General features: G+C 36.9%; 1 protein-coding gene across 3 annotated transcripts in view; it reads right to left on the bottom strand.

The window, feature by feature from the left end:
• Positions 1-23,974, bottom strand: part of PCCA (propionyl-CoA carboxylase subunit alpha) — a 369,494-nt gene that overhangs the window by 180,456 nt on the left and 165,064 nt on the right. For all 3 annotated transcript variants that reach the window (XM_081815165.1, XM_081815167.1, XM_081815166.1), the window contains 4 exons: positions 15,377-15,520; positions 13,940-14,014; positions 9,460-9,528; positions 7,648-7,723 (listed from right to left, as the gene is read on the bottom strand). In XM_081815165.1, coding sequence (XP_081671291.1) covers positions 7,648-7,723; positions 9,460-9,528; positions 13,940-14,014; positions 15,377-15,520 — 364 coding nt within the window. The remainder of the gene's footprint in view (positions 1-7,647; positions 7,724-9,459; positions 9,529-13,939; positions 14,015-15,376; positions 15,521-23,974) is intronic.

The raw sequence follows: 23,974 nt of genomic DNA, 5'->3' as shown, positions 1-23,974 counted from the left end.
AAAATCGTCTACCCCAACAGGGCTAAAGAAACCCTGAGCTAGAGACTATGTGTATATATGTACACACAAACACACACGCACACAATAACATCTGTACACTTATTTTTCAATCTATGTTAAAAATCACAAGTTTAGGGGCACCTGCGTGGCTCAGTCGTTGGGCGTCTGCCTTCGGCTCGGGTCGTGATCCCAGGGTCCTGGGATCGAGCCCTGCATCGGGCTCCCTGCTCCGCAGGAAGCCTGCTTCCCCCACTCCCAGTTCCCCTGCTTGTGTTCCCTCTCTCGCTGTCTCTCTGTGTGTCAAATAAATAAATAAATAAAATCTTAAAAAAAAAAAAACACAAGTTTACACTGATACCGCGTTTCAACTCCACACCACAAGGTTCACTGTATCCTCATCCATTTCCACATCTATAACTTCTTTCTCTGACAATGAGAAATGTCACTCATCTTATCCACAATCCATGTATTTATTTCCTCAATCCCAGAATACACATAAATTGGTTTCAGAACTGCTAACCCATGAACTAGGAAAAACAAACCTATTAATGTTTGTTTATACATTTTGTATTTAGCTTGAGGGTATCCGGTCAAAATATGGCTAAAAGTTATTTAAGGCTAGATTTTTTTTTTCTCTCCCCCCTCCCCACCCCTGTTCACCATGATTATTCATACAGTACTATCCATTTGTCTCTGTTTGTACTCCACTTTGAGTTTCTTCCCCAGAATATTAATTTTATTTTGAAATATTAATGTCAGAATTCTAAAAGTAAAATCCAAGAAGTCTCTCCCTTTCATTCCTTGTACTTTGTTTCCCATCCCCCAAACATTTCTCCCCGATCCTCCCTCCACACCCTGTAAATACACCATCTTATTAGTTCTGCTCTTGTGTATGTTTATGTGTTTCCAGAAATGAGCAGATACACGTATATATTCTTACTTCCCCTAGTCATCCACCAATATCTATTCTTTTTCCTTTAATAAGAGAAACGCTACTTTTTAGCTTAGTATATGGCCCCCTTGACATCTACATTTCCCATCTTCCTAGTAGCTATGTACGACCACGTGATTAAACGCCAATAGGATGGGAGGAGAATTAAAGGTGCTTTCTAGGTTATGCCCTGGAAAAAAAAAAAAAAAATGGGTGTGAACTCCCCCTGCCACCTTCCTGCTGAGGCTGGATGATGGGTATAAAAGCAGCCACTCTGGGGCCCCCAAATGAAAACCATCTGCTGTGAATCTAAGAGTCTCCTTACCAGCCCTTGACAATCTCCTTTTGAGACAATGACAATGGCAGAGAAGTTAAATCGTATCTTTCTTAGGTCACTATGTTTTTTATTCTCTGTTATAACTGCTTAGATTACAGCCTAACTATGAAGGTCCTCAGGTAGGAAGAGGATAGAGCATCCCAGGAAATGAAAACAGTGAAGGAGGAAGAACAAAGGGAAAGGGGGAGTGATGAGATAAAGTGGTGTAAATGACCACAGAGTCACAGGAATGCAATGGGGAGACATTAAAGAGTTTTAAGCAGGGAAGGGATCATTAGGATTGTACTTTAATGTCTACTTTGTCCATACGGAAGAATGGATTGGTGCAGATAAAGAGTATATACAGAGAACCCATTCAGAAAGCTATTACACTGGGCCATGACATACGTAGTAGTAGCATGGGATGGCAGAGCCAAAGAAGGGGAAATCAAGTCAGAGGCTATTTAGATGAAGTGGATAGACCCAGCCCCCTCACAACGCCTTTGCAACCACTTTTCTGAGCCCAAGGGCTCACCTTCCTACCAGGTACTTCAGGGACTCTGCACCCACTTCCAGAAGGATTAGCTTCTTTGGCCATCCCTCAGCCTTAGAACATCAGCTCATCCAACTACTCCCACCTCCCCAAAATACCTCTGCCAATTCTTTTCCAAGCCACTCCACAATATTTTCTGAGACGGCTACTCCACGATCATCAGTCAGGTATACTGAGGGGTATTTTCAGGGAACATTCCATCTATCATCTTGCCTCACCTGAAAACTTCAGTGCCCTCAAGGACCTCACTTCTCCAGCAGTCCTCACATACCTCCTTGAGATCCATGTCATGACACATTAGAACATTTAGATTACAGCCTAACTATTTCTAGAACATTACCTCTTCTAATCCTTGGAGAAACTTCTTTTTCCTTGAGGTTTATTTTATCTGGTCAAAAAATCTTCTCCAATTCCCTGTCATCTACCAACTTCATCGTCACAACCCAGTATTTGCTGCAGAATTTATGTCACTCGACTTATGACCTTCCTTCGGATCCTAACTCCTGTCACCTTGTGTGGATGACTCAGGCAACATCCTCACCACTCAGCCCTTAGGATCTCATTTCAAATAATCTCCTCTCTTACTTTAGCCACCTAGTCCCAGAGTCACACCGTGAAATCATCTAAGGTTCGCTAACTACACCATATTCAAAATCACCAATTCAAAATAAATTTCTTGTTCCAAATGCAACCCCCACCTCTCCACCTCATTTCCCAGGTGCCTTGACTGGACCAATACTGAAACCTCCAATCTAGAATGTGAGACATTTTGCAAGTCAGCTCCCCTGGACTCTTCTGAAGAGTTAATGATAAGAAATCCAAAAAGAAAAAGAGCAAGATAATAAAGAGACATAAATAAAATCAATGTGTAAACTCTGACTGGATTGTGGATGGTATTAAAAAAAGATTTAAAAAAAAAAAAAAAGACAGTTCTTTGCAGAATTGAAGAAACTTGAATATGGACTATACATTAGATGATATTATGAGATTTCTGTTAATTTTCTTGAGTGTGATAATGCTATTGTGATTCTGTAGGAAAGTGATCCATACTGAAATATTTAGGAGTCACGTATCATGACGTCTGCAACTTTCTTTCAAATAGTTGAGGAAAAAAACAAGAAGGGAAGGGAAGGAATAAGAGCAAAAAGGAGAAAGGAGAAGGCAAAGAAAGGGAGAGACGGAGGAAAAAAAGATATAGAAAAGCTTAGCAATCTAGGTGAAGAGCATACAGGTGTGCAATGTACTATTCATCCAACTTTTCTCTAGGTTTGAAAATACCTAAAATAAAAAGCCTGCGGGGAATGTATCAAGAGAAAACAAACTTCTGATAAACGTTTTGAGCGAACTATATATATATATATTTATATATTATATATATTTATATATATATGTTTATATTTATATTTATATTTATATTTCAATATGATGTGTATACATCCACATCTTTCTCTATGCTCATCCAAAAACAATAAAGATATTGTAGGATGGGAAGGTGGCTTAACTAACGTCAGACTGCACCATACCTTACTCTGCAAATTGCCTTCCTACTTAATGTAAGGACATGTCTTCAAGTACCAGCTAAGTAGTAACTTACACTGAAGATGCATAGTAATTCTTTCAGTCCATCCATTTGGTGGACACTTCGGTTGGTTAGAATTTGTGCTACTGTAAACAATGCTGTCATAAATGTCCTCGTTAACATTACCTCACAATTCAGTCTTTTAATTCTGTAGGATAAGATTCCTAAAGACTGAACAGGTAGGTCAAAGAGTATGCACTTTTAACATCCAATGCCAGATCATCATCCCAAAAGATAAGAGCAAGTCATACTCCAAACACTCCCAAGTGTGCCCATCCCCTGTATTTCCCCTCCACAGTGAGTTATCAGTCTTTTAAAAAATGCTGCCACTCTGGGGAGCCGTTCAAAGGAAGCACAAAGTGAGGTACTCTCAACAGAGTCACATGTAAGTCCTAAGACAGTGCTCACATTACTTTCAAAGAACCAAATACAGAGGTGAGGAAAGAAAAATACTTTTTTACTCCACCATTACAGCAACTATGAATTCACGTTATCTTTCTGTCTGTTTCATATCAAGTTTACTAGAAACTCCTTGAAATAGGGACATTATCACTCATTCATTAATTCATTCAACAAATATTACTCACCTACCATGTGTCAGGCACTGCTAAGCACTAATAATATACAAGTAAACAGGATAAACACCATCACTGCCCTCACGTTCCTAATTTTCTTATGAGATAATCCAACATTTAGCAACTAGACAACTAATATTTTAATTACAGTTATGGTAAATGCTTTGAAGAAGCAGAACAGGGTGCAATGAAATGACATATCAGATAAAGGGCTAGTATCCAAAATCTATAAAGAACTTACCAAACTCAACACCCAGAGAACAAATAATCCAATCGAGAAATGGGCAGAAGACATGAACAGACATTTCTGCAAAGAAGACATCCAAATGGCCAACAGACACATGAAAAAGTGCTCAACAGCACTTGGCATCAGGGAAATATAAATCAAAACCACAATGAGATACCACCTCACACCAGTCAGAATGCCTAAAATTAACAAGTCAGAAATCGACAGATGCTGGTGAGGATGCGGAGCAAGGGGAACGCTCCTACGCTGTTGGTGGGAATGCAAGCTGGTGCAGCCACTCTGGTTATGGAGGTTCCTCAAAAAGTTGAAAATCACGTAGTTACTAAATGGTGTCAGGACAGGATAGGAATCCAGGCCTGTCTGATTTCTTTCTATTGTATCACAGTGAACCAAAAGCAGAAATTTCATATTAAGCATGGAAAAAAACTATCTGCTCAATGAAACACATTTTATATTACATATGATACATATAAAGTTAGGAGAATAACAGCAAGCCTACTAATCTGTATTTAAGTCACTTAATTTAAAAATGTAGTAACTAGGGGCACCTGGGTGGCTCACTCGGTTAAGCATCTGCCTTCAGCTCAGGTCATGATCCGGGACCCTAGGATCCACTCTTGCATCAGGCTCCTTGCTCAGCAGGGAGTCTGCTTCTCTCTCTGCCCCTCCCCCTGCTCATGCTCCCTCTCCCTCTCTGTCAAATAAATAAATAAAATCTTTTTAAAAAGTAAAATAGGGGCGCCTGGATGGCTCAGTCGTTAAGCGTCTGCCTTCGGCTCAGGTCACGATCCCAGGGTCCTGGGATCGAGCCCTGCATCGGGCTCCCTGCTCGGCGGGGAGTCTGCCTCTCCCTCTGACACTCCCCCTGCTTGTGTTCCCTCTCTCGCTGTGTCTCTCTCTGGCAAATAAATAAATAAAATCTTTAAAAACTAAATAAAAATAAATTAAAAATGTAGTAACTAGTGAATATATGATGTTGAGTAAGTAAAATGGCATTCATTTAAATATAAAACCTGAAAGTGTATTCTATAAATATGAAGGAGTATTCCTTTCAGAAGCCAGAGTAGCATACAACGCTAGTATTTTGACAAACTGCCCATATGCCATGCCACTACGTTCCATCAAAATTTAATAGAGATGTGATTTGACAAAATATTCTTTGTCAAACTGACTACCTCAAATTCATGAATTTACCACTCAAGCTCATTAGAGCAAAACCCAAATTAACCAAAATCTAATTCAACAACCAGAATAAAAATTACAAAAATACTCGTTGGGGGTAGGAATCTAGAAAACTCTTACAAATACTTTAAAGGCCTCTGGGAATAATATCCCCAAGTACCTTGTTTATGTCTATTTGCGTGTAGTTAAACACACAGAGACAAACACCCAAACTAGATGTGTGTTTCAAACACACATTTGGGGGGATATTATTTCTAAGGAAAATAGACCCTTCCAGGCCTACTTAACCAATATTTAGAGAAAAAATGCTGCTTATGGTGGAACTTGGCAGAGTTAAAAAATATATTAAATACTCCACAATTAAAGCTAAAAAAGAACTAGAGAATGAGCTAAAAAGAATGTGAAGAGGATTTTTCAAATGTGTATATGCTTTGGATACTGATGTTACTGATAATTTTTTTTATTACAACTGATTTCCCTTGAGAGCTTACTGTTTTCTTTCCATTAACAAAGGTGAATCACGAGCCCATAAGGTTAGATACAATCACTGTTACTTGTCAGTTAACAAATGTTAAGAAAAGAGAGTGACAGTAAAAGGAAAAGGAGGGAAGAAATTTCTCCAGATCCAACAAGAGAAAAAAATGAGGAAAAGTGAGGACTGGATGACTATTTTTCACCATAGACAAAAATGAGCAGAGAAATGTAAAAATAGTCTCTAGGGGCCCCTGGGTGGCTCAACCAGTCAAGCATCTGACTCTTGATTTTGGCTCAGGGGGTGATTTCAGGGTCATTAGATGGAGCCCCGTGTCAGCACGGAGCCTGCTTGGGATTCTCTCCCTCCTCTCCCGCCCCTCCCCCCAACTGGCCACCACCCCATCCCACCACTCACGCTCTCAAAAAAAATAAATAAATAAAGTCCACTCAATTGTCCTGAGCCACTACTGTACCATTGTATGAACTGTTTACTGCACAAAGGCACTGGGTCAATGGTGCAGAGTAAGGGTTTGACATGCTACATTGCTAAGCTGGGCTCTCTGTCTCAGGGCTGAATACACCCTGAGAAAAGAGCACTTTTTCTAATTCACACAAAGTTGTAGTCCACTTGCCAAGCCTTCTGACCTACAGGCTGTGTCCCCTTAAAGGGAATCTTTTTGAAACTGCATAAAGCTCTGTATGGGCTTGATGGGGGCCAGGTAATCATACTCCACCACTGTTCTAACACCTCAGCCTCCAAATTTTAGCCTCCTAGCTCCACTGTTTTAATGAGCCATGAAAAAACAGCAAAACTACCCAGACCAGTCCTTCCCATGGAATGTTCTTAGACCCACACTATTCACTTACAACGCAAAGTGAACTTATATTTTACACTTTAAATTTAATGTTAAACTCAATTTTTCTGAAGTTGATGATAATTTATGCTGGACTAAAATGAAATGATCTTTTCACGACTAATGAAAAGTTGCTAATACAATTTACAACATAATTTACTCCTTAAGGGGAGTAAGGATAACTTTGATTTCATTATTTAAATAAAATGGCTGTGAGGCACTTGGCTGGCTTAGTCGGTGAAGCATGCAACTCTTGATCTCAGGGTTGTAAGTTTGAGCCCCACACAGGGTGTAGAGATTACTTAAAGATAAAATCTTTTATATATACATATAAAAGTAAAATGGTTGCTCCTAATTCAGTTATTGCTTTACATCCTAAAGGCTTACAGAATCACACTTTCTTAAGCATTAGTACTGACCTGTATGTACATGAGGTAACAAAATTGCATTTGCTAGAGAATATTTTATAATTTGCTCTTACAGACACAAAGGGCTATTCCCTCTACTCCCAAATTAGTCAACTGCAGGTGACTGTATTTTATATCTCCATGCATTTTCAAAGTTTCATCCTACAAAACATCATCGACAACGACAAAAGACGATAAATAGCTAATTTGCTGCACTGGCCAGTAACAGACTTCAGAATATTAGAACCATTTTCCACACAGTACATAAAAATACTAAATGCTCATCTAGTAAAGGTCATGAATCATAAGGTTAATTAAATAATTGAAGGTATATACGTAGAGTATAGGGCTGCTAAAGAAAATGAAATACCTATTCTTAATTAGCATGTCAGTTTAGATCAAGTTTTTCTTATTTCTATTTAAACACATAGTAACCACATTTTCTACTGAATTCTCTAGCGTATCTTCAAGCTGTTTTCTAGAACTGGACACCATGTATAATAATAAGACCCCAAACGTTTGTTTTCACCTCGAATAACGTAATTATCCAGTGCATCTTCCATTCTCTTCAGTGCTTCAGTTCTATCAGAACCATATGTGATCAGCTAAAAGCAAACAAAAAACAATTTACATAGGTATCTATAAATCTATCTAAAAGTCAAACAATTCATCCTAATAAAAATCAAAATATTTCCTAACAGATTTCCCAGAACATCTTTTGAACCTTCACAGTGGTTCAGTTTGTAATATAAAGTATGGCAATTAAGATTTTTAAAACTAAATAAATATGAAAATCAAGCTATTTCAGACATTTCTCCTATATTCACTATCACAGAAAAGAGCTATTTGAGCTTAACAATGAAATAAAAGCAAGCATAAAAAGTTTAAAAGGGAAGATATCAAAATGTGAACATTATTTGGGATAGAATATGAACATCTGTGATAGGGGAGGATTAGGCAAGATTTGTTTTTTCTCTCCCTACGAGAATGTTTCCAAGTTTGACACCCTGCTTAGCTAGCTTTTCCACATAACACAGAAGCAAAGGGTTCTTGTATTAGAAAACCAGAAGGGTCTTCCTATTCTATATGACTTTCTGCCTATTTAGAGGAATCCTAAACAAATAAGCAATAAGTAACATTTTATTACTAATTTGCTTGCTAATAAGACCTTAAGTACTCATAAAATATTTTTCTCGTTATTAGTCAACGTGTAGTGTGCAATTACTTTAGTACATTCCATCAGTTCCTCAGTATCAAGCCAGGCTGAAAATTTATTTGTAGGCCACGTTTCTGAACAGAAATGTATTCATCAAAAATGGAACATCTACTAAAAATCAATCTATATTTTTGTTTCTTATTTTTAAACTAAATAGTGCTTCCCTAACAACCAAAATATCTAAAGTTCACTTTAATAATGTTACTATAAAAACTTAAGGGAGGGGCGCCTGGGTGGCTCAGTTGGTTGGGCGACTGCCTTCGGCTCGGGTCATGATCCTGGAGTCCCGGGATCGAGTCCCGCATCGGGCTCCCTGCTCGGCGGGGAGCCTGCTTCTCCCTCTGGCCCTCCCCCTTCTCACGCTCTCTCTCTCTTATTCTCTCTCTCAAATAAATAAATAAAATCGTAAAAAAAAAAACTTAAGGGAAAAAAGATAAATAAAAATTGGTTTGCTTGCTGTAAGCACATCACCTTGAGAAAGGGTTTTTAGTAAATTCTGCAGTCAGAATTCTACATTTTATGAGATCTTACAATTCTAACAATCTAAGAATTTAAGCAGCATTGTTATTCTGGAAAGTCAAATTTCAAAAAGACAGGTGGACAAAAAGACATCTTATACTCTTACATAAAATTTAATTACGTGCAATCCCCACAAATTACGGATTCATAATAATTGAAGAAAAATGGTAAAAAGTACTCCAAAAAACATGACTTATCACCCCAATTCTTTGATATGGCCTGCCATTCATACTTCTATCTCAGGCATTTTTCAGGAATGACCAAATAACAACTTAATTCATCCTCACTGTATGGGTTGTGTTGGAGCCACTGGGTAGGTAGCTTTGTTACCGTTGGGAAAGGGGATCATCATTCGATTTGAGATTTGACAGGGTGGGAAGAGCCACTGACTGACTTGATTGGGGAGTGTTACAAAGTAACATGGTATTGAAATTTCTCAAGAGGAAGAAAATCTGCTCTGCTTTCACTTTTCCATCAGTGCACAATTACTTGTTTAATTATAGCACATGATTCAGAGAAAAGCTCCATTTCAGATTTTTTTAATTAAATACTTCCACTGTCTCTTCAGAAGAAAAACGAACAAAGTTATTAAGAAATCAAACTAACTTTTGAAATCATTGGATCATAATAAATGCTAATATCACTTCCTGGTTGGATGCCGCTGTCAACCCGGACCTGGGAGAAAGAAAGAAACAAAAGTGACTTCATATCGTGCAGATATTTTTCTCACCACAATTTTAATTTCTAAGGAGCAGATGGATAATTTAATCTCAAGTAACTTTTTAGCTTCCAGAAAACAGAAGAACGATCTAAACTATATAGAGACCAAATTATCTTGATCTGTTAGTGTGTAGTATAATGTATTTTTTGTTCTTTCATTAAACAAAGGAACTAAGAAACCTCAAAAAAATAACAGTACTACGACTTTATATATCACTATCCTGGGATCCATTTGTAGCTAGTTGATGGTGTCTTCCAACTGAAGCATGGCATGAATGATGCCCCTTCTAGGCACACTCCCCACTGTACCCTTCTGAGAGCTCCAGGGAGGACCCCAGTCAAGCCAGGCAGCAGGACTCAGGAGTTCTGCTCATCAGCTCTACAGGAACACTGGTCCTGTGGCTTTCATGTCTATAACACTTTCCTTTTTTGCCTTACCCTCTCAACTGTACAACGTTTTTTCTCTGTTACTGTTAGTCCCCCGAGACTTTAATGTTTACACAGCTTTTCTCATAGCTTTGCTTTGTAAGGACACAGCCCCAATTAGAGTTCTGATTTTGCGATTTTCATGGTGGAAAAAAATAGCTCAAGTTCAAAATATTCTTTTGAAGAGTCTGACTGCTGTTAACCAGCCAACAAGTTAGTTAGTACATCGCTGATTCTTGTTTCCCTCTCCCAGTTTGATACCAGCAGTAAGGCACAGAGGTTAGCCATGTAAAACTTTTAAAATGAGCAGTTGCTGAGGACAAAATATTTATTAAATTATTGTGCCTAAGTTTTGGAATCTGAAGTATTTAAATGTTAATCAAAATACTTAAGACTGTCAAGCATGTCCTAGGGGTCTTGAAGATAGAGGAATTTAATCGAAGCTGCTAGAACAGCAGGACTTTGATGCCCAACATTGTAAAGGGGTGGGAAGAGAAGAGCGGAAGCTCACGTAGCTCTTCACCTGTGGGAAGAAGCCTTCCTAATAAACAGCAGCTCATCTGTCTGCAGCAAGGCAGAAAAAGGTCAACACAGCGGCTGTTAGGCCTTTAATATTTTAATTTAGGCAATTATCAAGGGACCACATGTAGAACCTCTTGTCTAGGATATCCACATGAGGGTATGATGATGGCTTTATTATACGGTGACATCAAAAGATAAAGCATAGTTTCATTCTCTTAAAAAAAAATCACACTACCATTATTCTCTTTGTAAGGCTTCGGAAGATAACATCGTAACATACACAGAGTGCTTTTATCTCTGTATTTGCAAACACAAAAGTATGGATATTTGTATTTACATTCACATTCATGTATGAAAATCAATTTTAAATGAAAGTCACTCAGCACACTTAAGCATATCTTGGCTTTCTATTTTCTGGAAACATACTTTAGTTCTATGACACTATGAAATTCACAGTGTTTATAAAAACTAGAAAAGAATTAATGGGACAGCTGTGAAAGCAATAAAATCATAATCTACTCTCTCCCCATATTTAAACAGCCTCCAAACGGCAGCTGGCAACTAACTTACAGAACAGAAAAGAGCCTTCTGAACTTCCATTTTCTTAATTTTAGTAGCAAAAAGTTGAAGAGTTCGTTTTACCTCCACGTATTGTTATTTAAAACCAGAGCATGCTTGCTAAAGCTGTGTTTCAAATTGAAGACTGGTGCAAATTCTAAACTGTTTGACTTAAATATAGCCTATTTGCTACAAGGCTAGTGTGGAACTCTGCTGTTCAACCCACTGGTCAAATAACATAGACAATAAAGATTATTTATTACTTTCTTCTATAGTGCATAATTTAAAGTCTTAGTTACCCTGAACACCACCATCCTAAAAGTTAAGTTACCCAGGGCTCTTGGATATACCCATGTCATCTACTAAAATTATGATCACAGAAGGTATGTCATTTTAATTTACAAATACATAGGATAAAATCAAGAGGTATTATATGTAATCAACACACATCGCTAATCAAACACATTTCATTAGCAAATCATTTCCAATTTAAAACTGTAACAAAGCATGAAGACTCTGACTTATAATTTCCTACTTATATAGCTTTTTTCAAATAATCATCAGCTTTTATTTCTAACAATGAATTAAAGGTCAAACTAAGTCACCATTCCTCTACGGAAACAAAGGCTACACAAAAAAATATATTTAGCTTTGGCACAAAAAGCTTTAAGAATAAAGTCAAATGGAAATGTAACCAAATTTCTGAGCAGAACAAAATTGCAGTCTGAAAATAACAAATTTACAAAATGTGGTGATCAAAGATTTTTTTTTTAAATCTTCATCAATGCCATGGAAGTAAATTTTAGGCTTAAAGAACCATGTGAAAAGTACAGCCTGTAAGTTAACTCTGAAGTATGTATTTTTTTTTTTTTTTAAGATTTTATTTATTTGACAGAGAGAGACAGAGCGAGAGAGGGAACACAAGCAGGGGGAGTGGGAGAGGGAGAAGCAGGCTCCCCGCGGAGGAGGGAGCCTGATGCGGGGCTCGATCCCAGGACCCCGGGATCATGACCTGAGCTGAAGGCAGACGCTCAACGACTGAGCCACCCAGGCGCCCATGAAGTATGTATTCTTGTGACAAAAAAGGTAACAGCCAAAAAGAGTTTCCCAAGTGAAAACTGACTGATCTAGTTAAAGAGGCAAGGAGGAAAAACCACACCACCACCACCACCCAGGCACCTGTGTATGAGGGTCTCAAGCCATTGCTCAGAAACCTCTGGCATAATTTAAATGTTTTTCTTCTGTATCAACGGTGGACCGTGTGAAACTATCAGCCATCTCCCACCCTTCATGCTCGATTCACCTCTCTCCCTCAGTCCAACTCCCAGCCCGCAATGTCTACCTGACAAGTGACAGCCCAATCTGATTAAATGCTTCCAAGGGAGGGGACTTGTGGGCCTCCATGACAGGCCAAAAGTGATCACCATGGAGATACATAATTACAGCTGTCAACGCATCTACTGTCCTGCTGACATCAATTTGATTGCTCCCAGCAATAATGATAGACAAAGCGTGGTGTGCACTCTCCCGCACCCAATCACTTTATCTATTCCTTGGTCCATTTAGCTGACATGCAACATTCACACAAGCAAATAACAGCAGTAAGCAGAACATTTAAGGCATTTTAATTGTTTTTTTCTTTCTATGGATGGCTCACAACTGCAAATGTTATTACATAAAACTCCTGCTGCAGCATTAATTGAAGAAAGATTTGGTGGGACAAAGACTGTAGGGGGTATAGTTTGTCCATTATCACTTGTACTTTCAACAGGTCTCACGTTTGAAAATTGCAAATTGCAAAAACTTGCGAGGGCAAAATGTTTGACATCCTGTTAGCTATTACAACATGGTGAAAACTTCTAACAACTAGAGTAATCATTATGAATTCTTATTTAATACTTTTTTGTTTGATTAAAAAAATGTTTAGATATGTCCCTATGATACTTGTTTTCTCATCTGCTATTTAATGTCACATAATGCCTGTTAAATCTTTACAATTTTTTTTTTCTGCCTTCAGGCTTTGAACACAGCATGGAGTCTCCCAGCCTAGAAAGGGTCAAGTCTCTTCAGAACGCATATGGGCAAAAACCATTTAAAAAGTGAAATAAATCACATATCCAATAACATCTTCGAATTTAGAATCCTTCCTGTAATCTTTCACCATCTTCATGCCAGTAATCAAACTGAATAATCATATTCACAGATGGTACAGCCTTGTCATCCACTAGTTAACATAATGTCACATATATATGCACTTATTACCTTGATTAAGAAAAAGGGTATGTCCTTGTTCTTTTTATGCAGCAAAAACTATTTAAAGAACAGCTATTAAATATAGAAGAATTAGGAATTAAGTGGACAGTGATCACTTTTCTTTAACTGGTAGAAATACATACTTCTTAAAGTCCGTGACACTTAACAGAATGAGGCATACTTTGTTTTACTTAATCCGCTTCCATTAAGGGGCTGATTTTGTGCTTGAATTTTTGACATCTGACTATACAGGGAATCTGGGTTAGATTTAGTGAAAAGATTAAAGTGTAATACAGGAAAGTCATTTCCCATTCTTAGGATTCTGTGATCTTTCTCAGTACAATTTTCAAAAGAATTGGGAACATTGTAAACTATCATTTATTTACAAGTCAGATGTCTCTGGACTTCCCCTGGGAAGTGAATTCTGACTTTCTTATGTATCACAAAGTACAAAATATATATTTAAAAACAACAAAAAACTGCCATTCCCCAGGAATTTCACTTGTCCTTCAATTTACACCCCTTAGTGTTGACATGCTTTAACATAAAAGTATGACATAAATCAAGATTTTAACCCCTCACTTGGTATTACAGCTTAATGACTTACACCAGGTAGATGTATTGGTTCTTGGTACTGAGACAATCTCCCAATGGACGGTAAACCAAAAGACTTGTAGGGGTCCTGAAAGTTCAAAGGAAAGGAAGCACAGTCTTTGAAATATAAATCAGCAAAGTAAGGTTAAATATTTATACAATGAAGAAGCATTTATAGATCTATTTTCAATATACAGTATTTACCAAATCACAGATTTCAGAATATTATAGTCTTATACTCACTCTAGACTACTTAGACAAGTATTTAAAAATCAAACAGAACTGTAAGCAGAATTTAGCCTGACCTTAGTCATACTTTATTGAAATTGGTAAAATTCCAACATTTTATAAATCTTCTTAGAATGCTTTGGGCAAAAATAAAATAACCTAGGCGATACATCAAAACATCCTCAAGTGCAGAACAACAACTGTAGTACGCTAAAGATGTTTTTCTTACTCTCAATACAGTTCACATATGGTAAAATTGGAGAATTTTAGTTCTTCAAATAAAGACCTGAAAGAAACTTTGCATGTGCTATTAGATATGTGCTCCATTTGTAAATATCTTAGATCATCAGAATAAATATTAAATAAGTTCAGTGTCCTAACAATACCACTTAAAATATAATAAAAGCAAGAATAACCAGGCCAAGTATATTCTTCTCAAGATCCTTAAAAAACATTTCAAAACAACTTCCAGTATTCTTAGACACAGATACTATTAATTTGCTTTTTGTTTTGATAAACTTTGAATTCTAAAAGTAAAACATAGTATAAATGTTTCCTTGAATTATTTTAATCATTTGAAAAAAGCATTTTCAGATACTGACTGCTTTATTATCTAATTAATACAGTTATAAAATAGTATAAAAGTACTGGACTGACAGTTTAGGAGTAAAATCCATAATTAAAATTATGAATGAAAGCTTTGCAATTTAAATTTTAACTGCTACTTTCAATGTAAGCATAAGGGATAAAATTATTAGAAAATAAACTTGCAAAAAATTTAAGTAAATATTGAATCAACAACTCATGTGTACCCAGGGTGGGCTCTAAAAAACAAACAAAAACACAGAAATAACTGCTTCTGTTTACTTCAAATGTGATTTGAAAACAAGCAAACAAAACAAAAGCCATGGTCCGTTCAAGCATACTGAATATTTAACAAAAGCAAGAATATTTAACGAATGCTTTGTTGCCCCTTAAACTGACTGGTAGCTATTTTTCCCATCCAGAAAAAATACATAGAACTTAATTAAACTCAATCTTTTAAAACTATTTTGAATTATGTCAAAACTGTCTACCCTTTGTTCCAGTTGGATTCTGTATTACGTAAGCAGATATTCGACACCAGTTATGAAACCCTAACTTTACCTTCTGTTTATCTCTACCTGGTCCCATGACTCTGGGACACAACCGTCATCCTTCCTCTCAACATCATTCATTTTACCTCAGCATAAACCCGACATTCAACTGCCCAGCCGTTGATGGGAATATCAGCTTGTCTGTGCCTGAGAGGGTAACCCTTGGCAACACGGATCATTTCTTGGACTAGATCCAGGCCGGTAATGCATTCTGTGACGGGATGCTCAACCTGCAAGGCCAATATGAGCCCATCAATAGGTGTGGGAAAAGGTAAATAAACAGAAATAAGCAAGAACAAGTTCAATAACTTCTGGGTAAAATGAGGTTAATTATATTTAACATTCAATGACTTTAAAAAAACTAAGTGAATAAAATTAAACACAATCTCATACAAGGCATGATTTAAAAAAAAAAATACCTAAAAGGTATTTGTAAACTATCTGTATTACTTGTTTCCATTTTTAATTAGATGTCATCCGGCAATGTTTAACACTTTCAATTTTGAAACTACTTGCTATCTGAAAGTTATATATTTAGCTGCAATCCTCCATATGGCTGATAATCAACCTATTCTGCTACACTTAGCATGGCATCCACAGAGGCAGCTTATGATTTTCCAAAGCACTAGGCTAGCGTAGTCTCACCCAGTCTCATGCTTTCACTAACCTGTCCTGACAAGCAACCAGATTAGCGTACTCTTACATCAATGCAGTGTAGCAGAAAGGAGCAGATGGATCCTGCAGGTTGTTTTCCCTTCAGACTTACACGGGGAGTGCTTAGCATGCACAATAGCAAAACTGAGCCAGTGAAATCACTCTGCTTTCTCAGCAAATTGCTGATAACTACTTTGGATGATGCTGTCATGGGGATCCCTGGCCTTCCATACTCACACATGGGATACACATGTACAAAAACATGCACTGACAGAGAGAGATACTAACAGGGATACACATCATTATGAATTTGTTTGACTGCTTACAAGTTCCTAAACTTAACAAAGCGAAAATAAAGCCACTTACAGCACTGATAAAGAGCAGATGATCTGTCTTTCACTGAAATCCCCGAATAAGTTTTAGAAATTTAAATAAAAGTTTGGCCACATCTGCTGTTTTAATACCAATTTCTTTTCTCATAAAAATTAAGCATGTTCTAAATGCACTTCATAATAGTTTCTTTATCATGACATGTCTAATTTCATACGCTCTGACACGGGAAAAGGTCAATGAACAAAAGAATTGTCTTCCCATCTTCAACTACACTAATTGAAGGACAGGACTTAGTCATTATAATAATCTTGAAGCTTATCAGAAGCAGACAATGCCATGGTCTTAAAAAAAAAAAAAAAGCTTTGTAAAAATAAACAGATGGCATCCATAATTAGCTCTGTGTGTGTTATGAGTTGGTTTACAGTTTCAACAACATTTTAAGACATTTTGACATAATTTTAATGACAAATCATCACTAAAATAAGCATCTACCCTTTGTAAAATAAATGTGACACTAAATAAAGATCTTAATAGGTAGTTCAAAAAATAAATTTTTGAAAGCAAGATATGGTTTTTTGAGAAACAAGATTCTATATGACAAATATAACAAGAAAGGAACAAGTGTAATGCCCATCTCTTACTGCTAGAAACAAATTTTATGTGAGAAACCATCTTACCACTCTATTCAAAGTGAGCCTACTGTGTGCCAAGGGCTTTAAATCAATACTATTCCCACACCTCGTTAGGTGAAAAAATAATTTTAAAAGTTAAGTGAATGATTTAACTCTATTCTATGATTAACTCCTTCTATGTCTAGTGCCCAGAAAAGTACGCACTATATACTAAGCAAATAAATAAATATTGAATGAATAAACGAGCAGCAAATCCAGAGCCACATCTAGAGTAAATGGTAGAAGCAGGGTTGGAATTCAGGTCACTCCAAAGATGGTATGACATTCCTATTTTCTTCGTGGAAAAATGTATATAAAAACATGTAGTAAATTGGGGTGCCTGGCTGGCTCAGTCAGTGAAGCATGCAATCTTTGATCTTGGGGTCATGAGTTCAAGCCCCACATTGGGTGGAGACATTACTAAATAATAATAATAATAATAAACAACTTTTTAAAAAATGTAGTAAACATAAACTGCTACATAATTATGAGCTGTTGTCTTCTATAAACCACAGTATTATGAAAGTTTAAAGACAGGGGCGGCACTTGTGTGGCTCAGTTGGTTGAGCGACTGCCTTCAGCCCAGGTCATGATCCTGGAGTCCCAGGATCCAGCCCCACCATTGGGCTCCCCGCCTAGCAGGGAGTCTGCTTCTCCCTCTGACCCTCCCCCCTCTCGTGCTCTCTCTCGCTCATTCTCTTTCTCTCAAATAAGTAAATAAATAAATCTTTAAAAAAAATGAAAGTTTAAAGATACAAATTCTTTATAAGGCTCTGTTTTACCTTAGGAGATGTCTCTATAACTGTGTAAGAAAAAAGTACATTAGACTCATTATTGAATGGAATCCAAAAATGGACCTCTTTACTGCAACTTAGAATTACAGAACAGAAACAGCACATTTTACAATCTAAATTAGTGAGCTGCAAGCATTTCAAAATAATATAATTAAGTAGATAACTAGAATAATAACTAGCTGCTAAAGGCAAAATGATTACTTGCAGAATTTAAAAAATATAACCATTTAGGTTCAGATATTGTTAAAGAAATCTTCCTAAACACATTTTAATAGAATTCTGAAGTTATTCAACTGGATGGTATGAAACATTTCCTTTAGATCCTGCATTATTATTACCAGGAATCCTGTAGGCGTAACATTGTTTAAATAACCATGTATAGCCCCATTTCTGAGAACTTGGAAACAGGTCCCCTCTGCAAGTCAAACTCAATACTTAAGAGATGAAAACAAAGATATACAAAGAGACAAAACAGCTCCCAGGCCAAAATATAATTCAACAGAAGTTTTAAAAATATTTTTAAAAGGAGGGAAAAAAAAAGAAAGGAGAAAGGAAGGGAGGGAGGGAGGATCAATGGAAAGTGAAGGTAACCACCTGGAATGAAAGGTAATACAAAGGAGGGTCAAAGTTTGCTGGTAGGCTGACGAGTTCGTCTTGTTCCACCTAAAGGAAAAATCTACACAAGTCTAATGCCAATAAACGTATATTCTGAGGGCTGTTATGTGGAAGGAAGAAAAAATAAACAAGGTTTCTGTGTCATTTCTATTTGGGAAACATTGACTTCAACTCCATTAAACATGTGCTTTTAAGAAAGACTCCTAAGACTCATTAATTTGTCACAATGCTTTGGGATTCTCAAGAGGAGGGTATCTTACGGTACTTATTTAACCCACACCCCTCCTCCTTTTACAGGATATCCTTATGGGTTGAGAATTCCATGGAACACACTTTTAGAAACAATGTCTTAAACATTCAAAATACAAAACCAAATTCCCTTATTGTGACTATCCTCACCAAATTTTTGCCAACCTGGCTTCATACATAATATTTTTTTACCCAACAGAAATGGGTGCTAGTTCCAAGAAGCATATGAATAAGGGATACACTAAATAGTACGGTTCTCCATTTGAAGATCAGTATGTTGACATTCTAACAGATAAATCTTGTGATTTAGTCAACAGAAGACCTAACCCCCACCCCCAGCCACACACACAAAAAACCACACATTGGAAAGAAAAGAAAGAAAGAGAAAGAAAAAACCCAAAACAAGTCACAATTTCTGAAGTCTCAAAGACAAATCTCTGGGATCAGTGAGACAGTGTGCCCTCTGCAGGGTCTATTAGTAGCTGATAAATCTGTCTGAACTGGCAATGCCTCTATCTTTCCAGGAATGTTTTGTTCAAATAGGTAAAAACAACTACAATCATGATATGTCATAGTATGGAACATGATCACACACAATCATGCTACAGGGAGTATATATATTCTATATGCCTGTATCAGATGGTCACAAACATCCAAATTTTTATTAATCCATTTGCTATTTTAATGCAGTTTTGTCTTCTTGATCACCATCAAGCTGTCACTAATGTCAGTGTTTGTGTTTAGACCTTTGGCCACTGTTTCCAAATATATTTGTTGCTTTAAATGTATTTGCCCCCAAAAATACATAACTGAGCTTATCAAATGCAACAGTGAGGTAAATTGGGTTTTGCTTCCTTCACCTCTGAGTCCTTAATGTATCAAACTTCAATAGTGATGAACTTAGAAAAACAAATCTTTCTGGCATTGTGCCTGCCTTTGCCACCATAATCTTTAGCCTTACTCTTCACTAAATGCAAACTAGGAAGTATCTAAAACTAGTGGGTGAAAGTATAATGAGATATTTCCAGGCTCCACGCATCTCCCTGTAAGATACCTTATTGACAACAGAGGGAAAAGTAGTGACTCGACAGTAAAGAAATGCGAGAGACACCACCTTAACCAAGCCAACCACAGCAGTAATGGGATAAACATGCTCAGAGAAACACAATACATTCTCTGAAGTATACCTGCCAATGAGCACAGCCTCGATACAATCATGAGAAAACAGACAAATGCAAAATGAGAGATGTTCTATAAAGTAAAGGGCCGGTGCTCATGAAAAAATGTAAAGACCATAGCTGACCCCCAAAAAATACATAAAAGACTAAGGAACCATTCTAGAAAGAAAGAGGTATGACAAGTAAATGTAATATAGGCTCCCAAACCAGAAAATGTGTTTCTCTTATTATAAAAGACTTTAATGGAACAACTGGTGAAATCTGAATATGACCTCTAGACTGGATGATAGGTAATGAGTAAATGTTAATATCCTGATTTTGATAATGGTACTGTGGTAATGTAAAAGAATTTTCTTGTTTTTAGGAACCACAAACATATTTAGGAGTAAAGGGACACCAGGCCTGCAATTTACTCTGAAATGTTTCAGGTAAAGAAGACAGACACAGATACATAGATACAGAGAAAACAGGTAAAGCAAATGTAAATGTTAGGGAAGGGTGTTCAGAACATCTTTGTAACAATTTTGCAATTTTTCTCCACATCTGAAATAATTTCACATAAAAGTTAATAGAAATTAAAGCAACATCACTAGAGTTTGTTTTTATATATAATAAAGTATTACTAAAATAAAGATAACTGATTTGATCAACATTTTCTCTTCAAAATCCACTGTTAAATAAAAATAATCAACAGCAGATAATTTGTTCAGTAGCTTTTCTCTGACTTAAATTTGTAAATATTTTGTGTTTATTTCCCTAATAATTCCTAAGATTTTAAGAACAGGTAACTAGGTGACAGGCAAGTTTTCCTCCTGGGAAGCAAGATTCAGGCAAATTCTAATTATACACTTAAGTTAGCTTCCAATGAAAACACTGAGGGAAGTTCCAAAGAGAAAAAAAAGTCACAAAAAGTGCGGAGAGAAGTCAGATGGAACAAGTATGTGTAAAGTCGGCCATTAACAGAGAAGGAGAGTGTTGAGAAGCATTGGAAGTCCCTTATATGGAGGAATATCTGGCTCTGTCAGCTCGTGATTGGTGGCCCAACTGCCCAGTCAAAGCAGAAGCTGTCCCCAAAGCTAGAAGACCCAACAAACATGCTGTAACTAACATCCAAATGGCACTGAAATTTACAAAATCCCTCCAAATGCACGAACTTGTTCCTCAACATTCCACTGTCACTTTATAGGGAAGGCATATGAGATACAAACATGAGGTATATGGTGAGTGAATATTAAGAATATCTAATATTCAAATAATGTTAAATTAATATAATTTTAGGTAACATCTTTATTAAATACATCAAGTCTAAACTGACAAATATTACAAGGCTTGGTTTGGGAAAGCTACCTTTGGTAAGCAGAACTTGTCTGACTCAACTCAACAGAGCAGTTTAGGTGTGGTCACCTGTTGAAGATACTGTCCTGTTATATAAAGTTGAGTTTCATAATGGTATTTGGCATAACAGGTCTCTACTTAGTTTGTTGTTATTCCAGCCTGAAAGGATAACTTATGCCATTATTTTTGGTTCTGCTCTTTCAGTTCAGAGTACCGCTTTGTCCAGAACAGAATCTAACATATATCTATTAAAATTCTGAAGTTCTACCTCCTAAGAACACAGGATTTCAAAATAAAGATCTAAAGTTATTAGATTTTGATCCACAGGACTCAAAGATAAAAAGCACATTGGGAAATGGGCCCCAACATACCATTCCTGTAAACTCACCTTGAAAATAATGGCTATGTTTAAGGGTGGCAGTGAAAACTGAACAGATTCTATTATAGAGCTTCCCTGTTGACCCCAACACAAATAATCAGATGAAGAAAGGATAAGGAAACTGTTATGGGCTGAACTGTGTCCCCCCTCCCCGCCCCCAATTCCCATGTTTAAGCCCTAACCCCTAGTACCTCAGAATATGACTGTATTTGGAGATAAGGGTCTTTAAAGAGGCAATTAAGTTAAAATGAGGTCATTAGGATGGGCCCTAATCCAACATGACTAATGTCCTTAAAAGAAGAGATTAGGACACAGACAATACACACACACACAGAAGACAGACCATGTGAAGACACAGGGGGATGATGGCCAGCTGCAGGCCAAAGAGAGGGGCCTCCAGAGGAAATCAACCCTGCAAACGTCTTCATTTTAGACTCCTAGTCTCCAGAACTGTGAGAAAATACAATTTCTGTTGGTTAAGCCACCCTGTCTGTGGTATGTTGATATGGCAGCTCTAGGAAACTAATCCAGGAACAAATCTGAAAAATTAAAATCTAGGTAAGAGTACGGAACTCGGGGCGCCTGGGTGGCTCAGATGGTTAAGCGTCTGCCTTCGGCTCAGGTCATGATCCCAGGGTCCTGGGATCGAGTCCCGCATCGGGCTCCCTGCTAGGCGGGGAGCCTGCTTCTCTCCCTCTGCCTCTGCCTCTCTCTCTCTCTCTCTGACTTTCATGAATAAATAAATAAATAAAAAATTAAAAAAAAAAAAGAGTACGGGAACTCAAAGACCCAAAATAGTTTACAACATGCTTTAACACAAAAACCTAACTGAAACTATCTGACAAGTTTACCTATTCACATCTGTGTAATAAAAACTTCCTCAACTTTCTAATAAGACTCAATAAGTATTAAGGGAAAGTATAATATACCCCACTTTGTATTCTCACTTTCCTAGGATACTGACTTCAAATATTCCAGAACATCCTGGTTCTGGCTTACTTAGGCCAGTTTGATAATCCTGGCCTCTATGACTTAAAAAACAATCAAAAAGGTCCACTTCAGCCCAAATCTAAAATGTCCCTTTGATGCAGTTTTACAAATTAGTCACAAATCCATTTCTCTGTAATTTCTCCTAATTCCACCAATTATTCTTTCAATCAATGCTCCAACTCCAAAAAGACCAAACTCGTTTAGTATGGATGGTCCTGAATATTTTTAAAATCCAAAACTGCTCTGAAAATAGAACACGATATTTGTTCAGTTATAGCCAACTCTTAGAAACCAGAATATGGGTTGCAATAATTTTTAATTTTTAAATAAGTGAAATAGCAAAGGGTAAGAATCAATTTAGAGTTTCTAAAAATCCTTCTGGAATATAAAGATCCCACATGGTGCAGGATTATCTGATGGGAGGTGGGGTGTCTGGTCTCCATAGAATTTCAACAATTCCATTGCACTTTTTCTTCCATCCCATCACAAAAGTAGATTCCTTCTTCATTGTGGCAATCATATATAAGCAACTGACTAAGGTCTAACAAAAGTGGGAAATTCAGCCCTCTGTTCTTAAGGATATGGAACAGCCAGTAGACCACGCCTGGGCTCCTAACTACCATAAGACGTTACTCCTTTCTACTTAAGAGTGTTCCAACTCTTATAATCTTTGTAGATTACATAAAGGCTGTTTTTCCAAAGCACTAAAATCTAATCATAACTTACATTTGGAAATAAACAATTATACACACACACACACACACGAATTTGGAAAGGTATATTCAGGGTCCTAACATTAATCTTAGCACAAGGGCCTAAGCAGAAATGGCTTATGAATTTAACACTTTTACCAATCAGTTTCATTTTTAGAAGATTTCCATCTCCATTTTTCTCTTAGACTCTTACACAAACGCCCTTATGATAAAAAGATGTCTTTCAAAGTGGTTTATTACAAGTATGTTTGTTCATTTATAACAATTTTGCAGTTAACTGACAAAAGAATAATAAAAGAAAGTTATTAATTTGTAGCTCAGTTTGCCATCTGAAAAAACTTGACTACTGGCAAGCTTTACTAATAATGACAACAGTAACAGTAAACATGTTAACCAATATTTAACAAACATAGCATGTGGAATATTTACTGGTGAGAGTCTCACACTCAGGAAGAAGAATGAGTGCTTAGTCTAAACCAGGCACTTTCCTGAGCATTTTACATGAATTACTCTGTTAATGCTCACAATCCTATAATGCACTTGCCACAGTTACTGTCACTTTATAGATGAGGACAGTGAGGCATAGCAAAGTTAATTAAGGAACTTCCTTATAGTCATACAACTCGGAAGGAGTAGAGCTAGGATTTGCTTGCACTAAGTCAAAGTAATGGATGGTTGCAATTAATGAAAGCAATGACTTTATAAAGGAGTTCCCCATTAGTCAGCTCTGGTTGTTCTGAACCACTTTAGGGTCTAGAACCTCACTAAATTTC

This window comes from Leptonychotes weddellii, chromosome 3 (genome assembly GCF_054177405.1).
Source record: "Leptonychotes weddellii isolate Sample4059 chromosome 3, ASM5417740v2, whole genome shotgun sequence".
NCBI lineage: Eukaryota > Metazoa > Chordata > Mammalia > Carnivora > Phocidae > Leptonychotes > Leptonychotes weddellii.
Note: the sequence above shows the minus strand (reverse complement) of the source record. Positions and strands in the feature narration are given on the sequence as shown.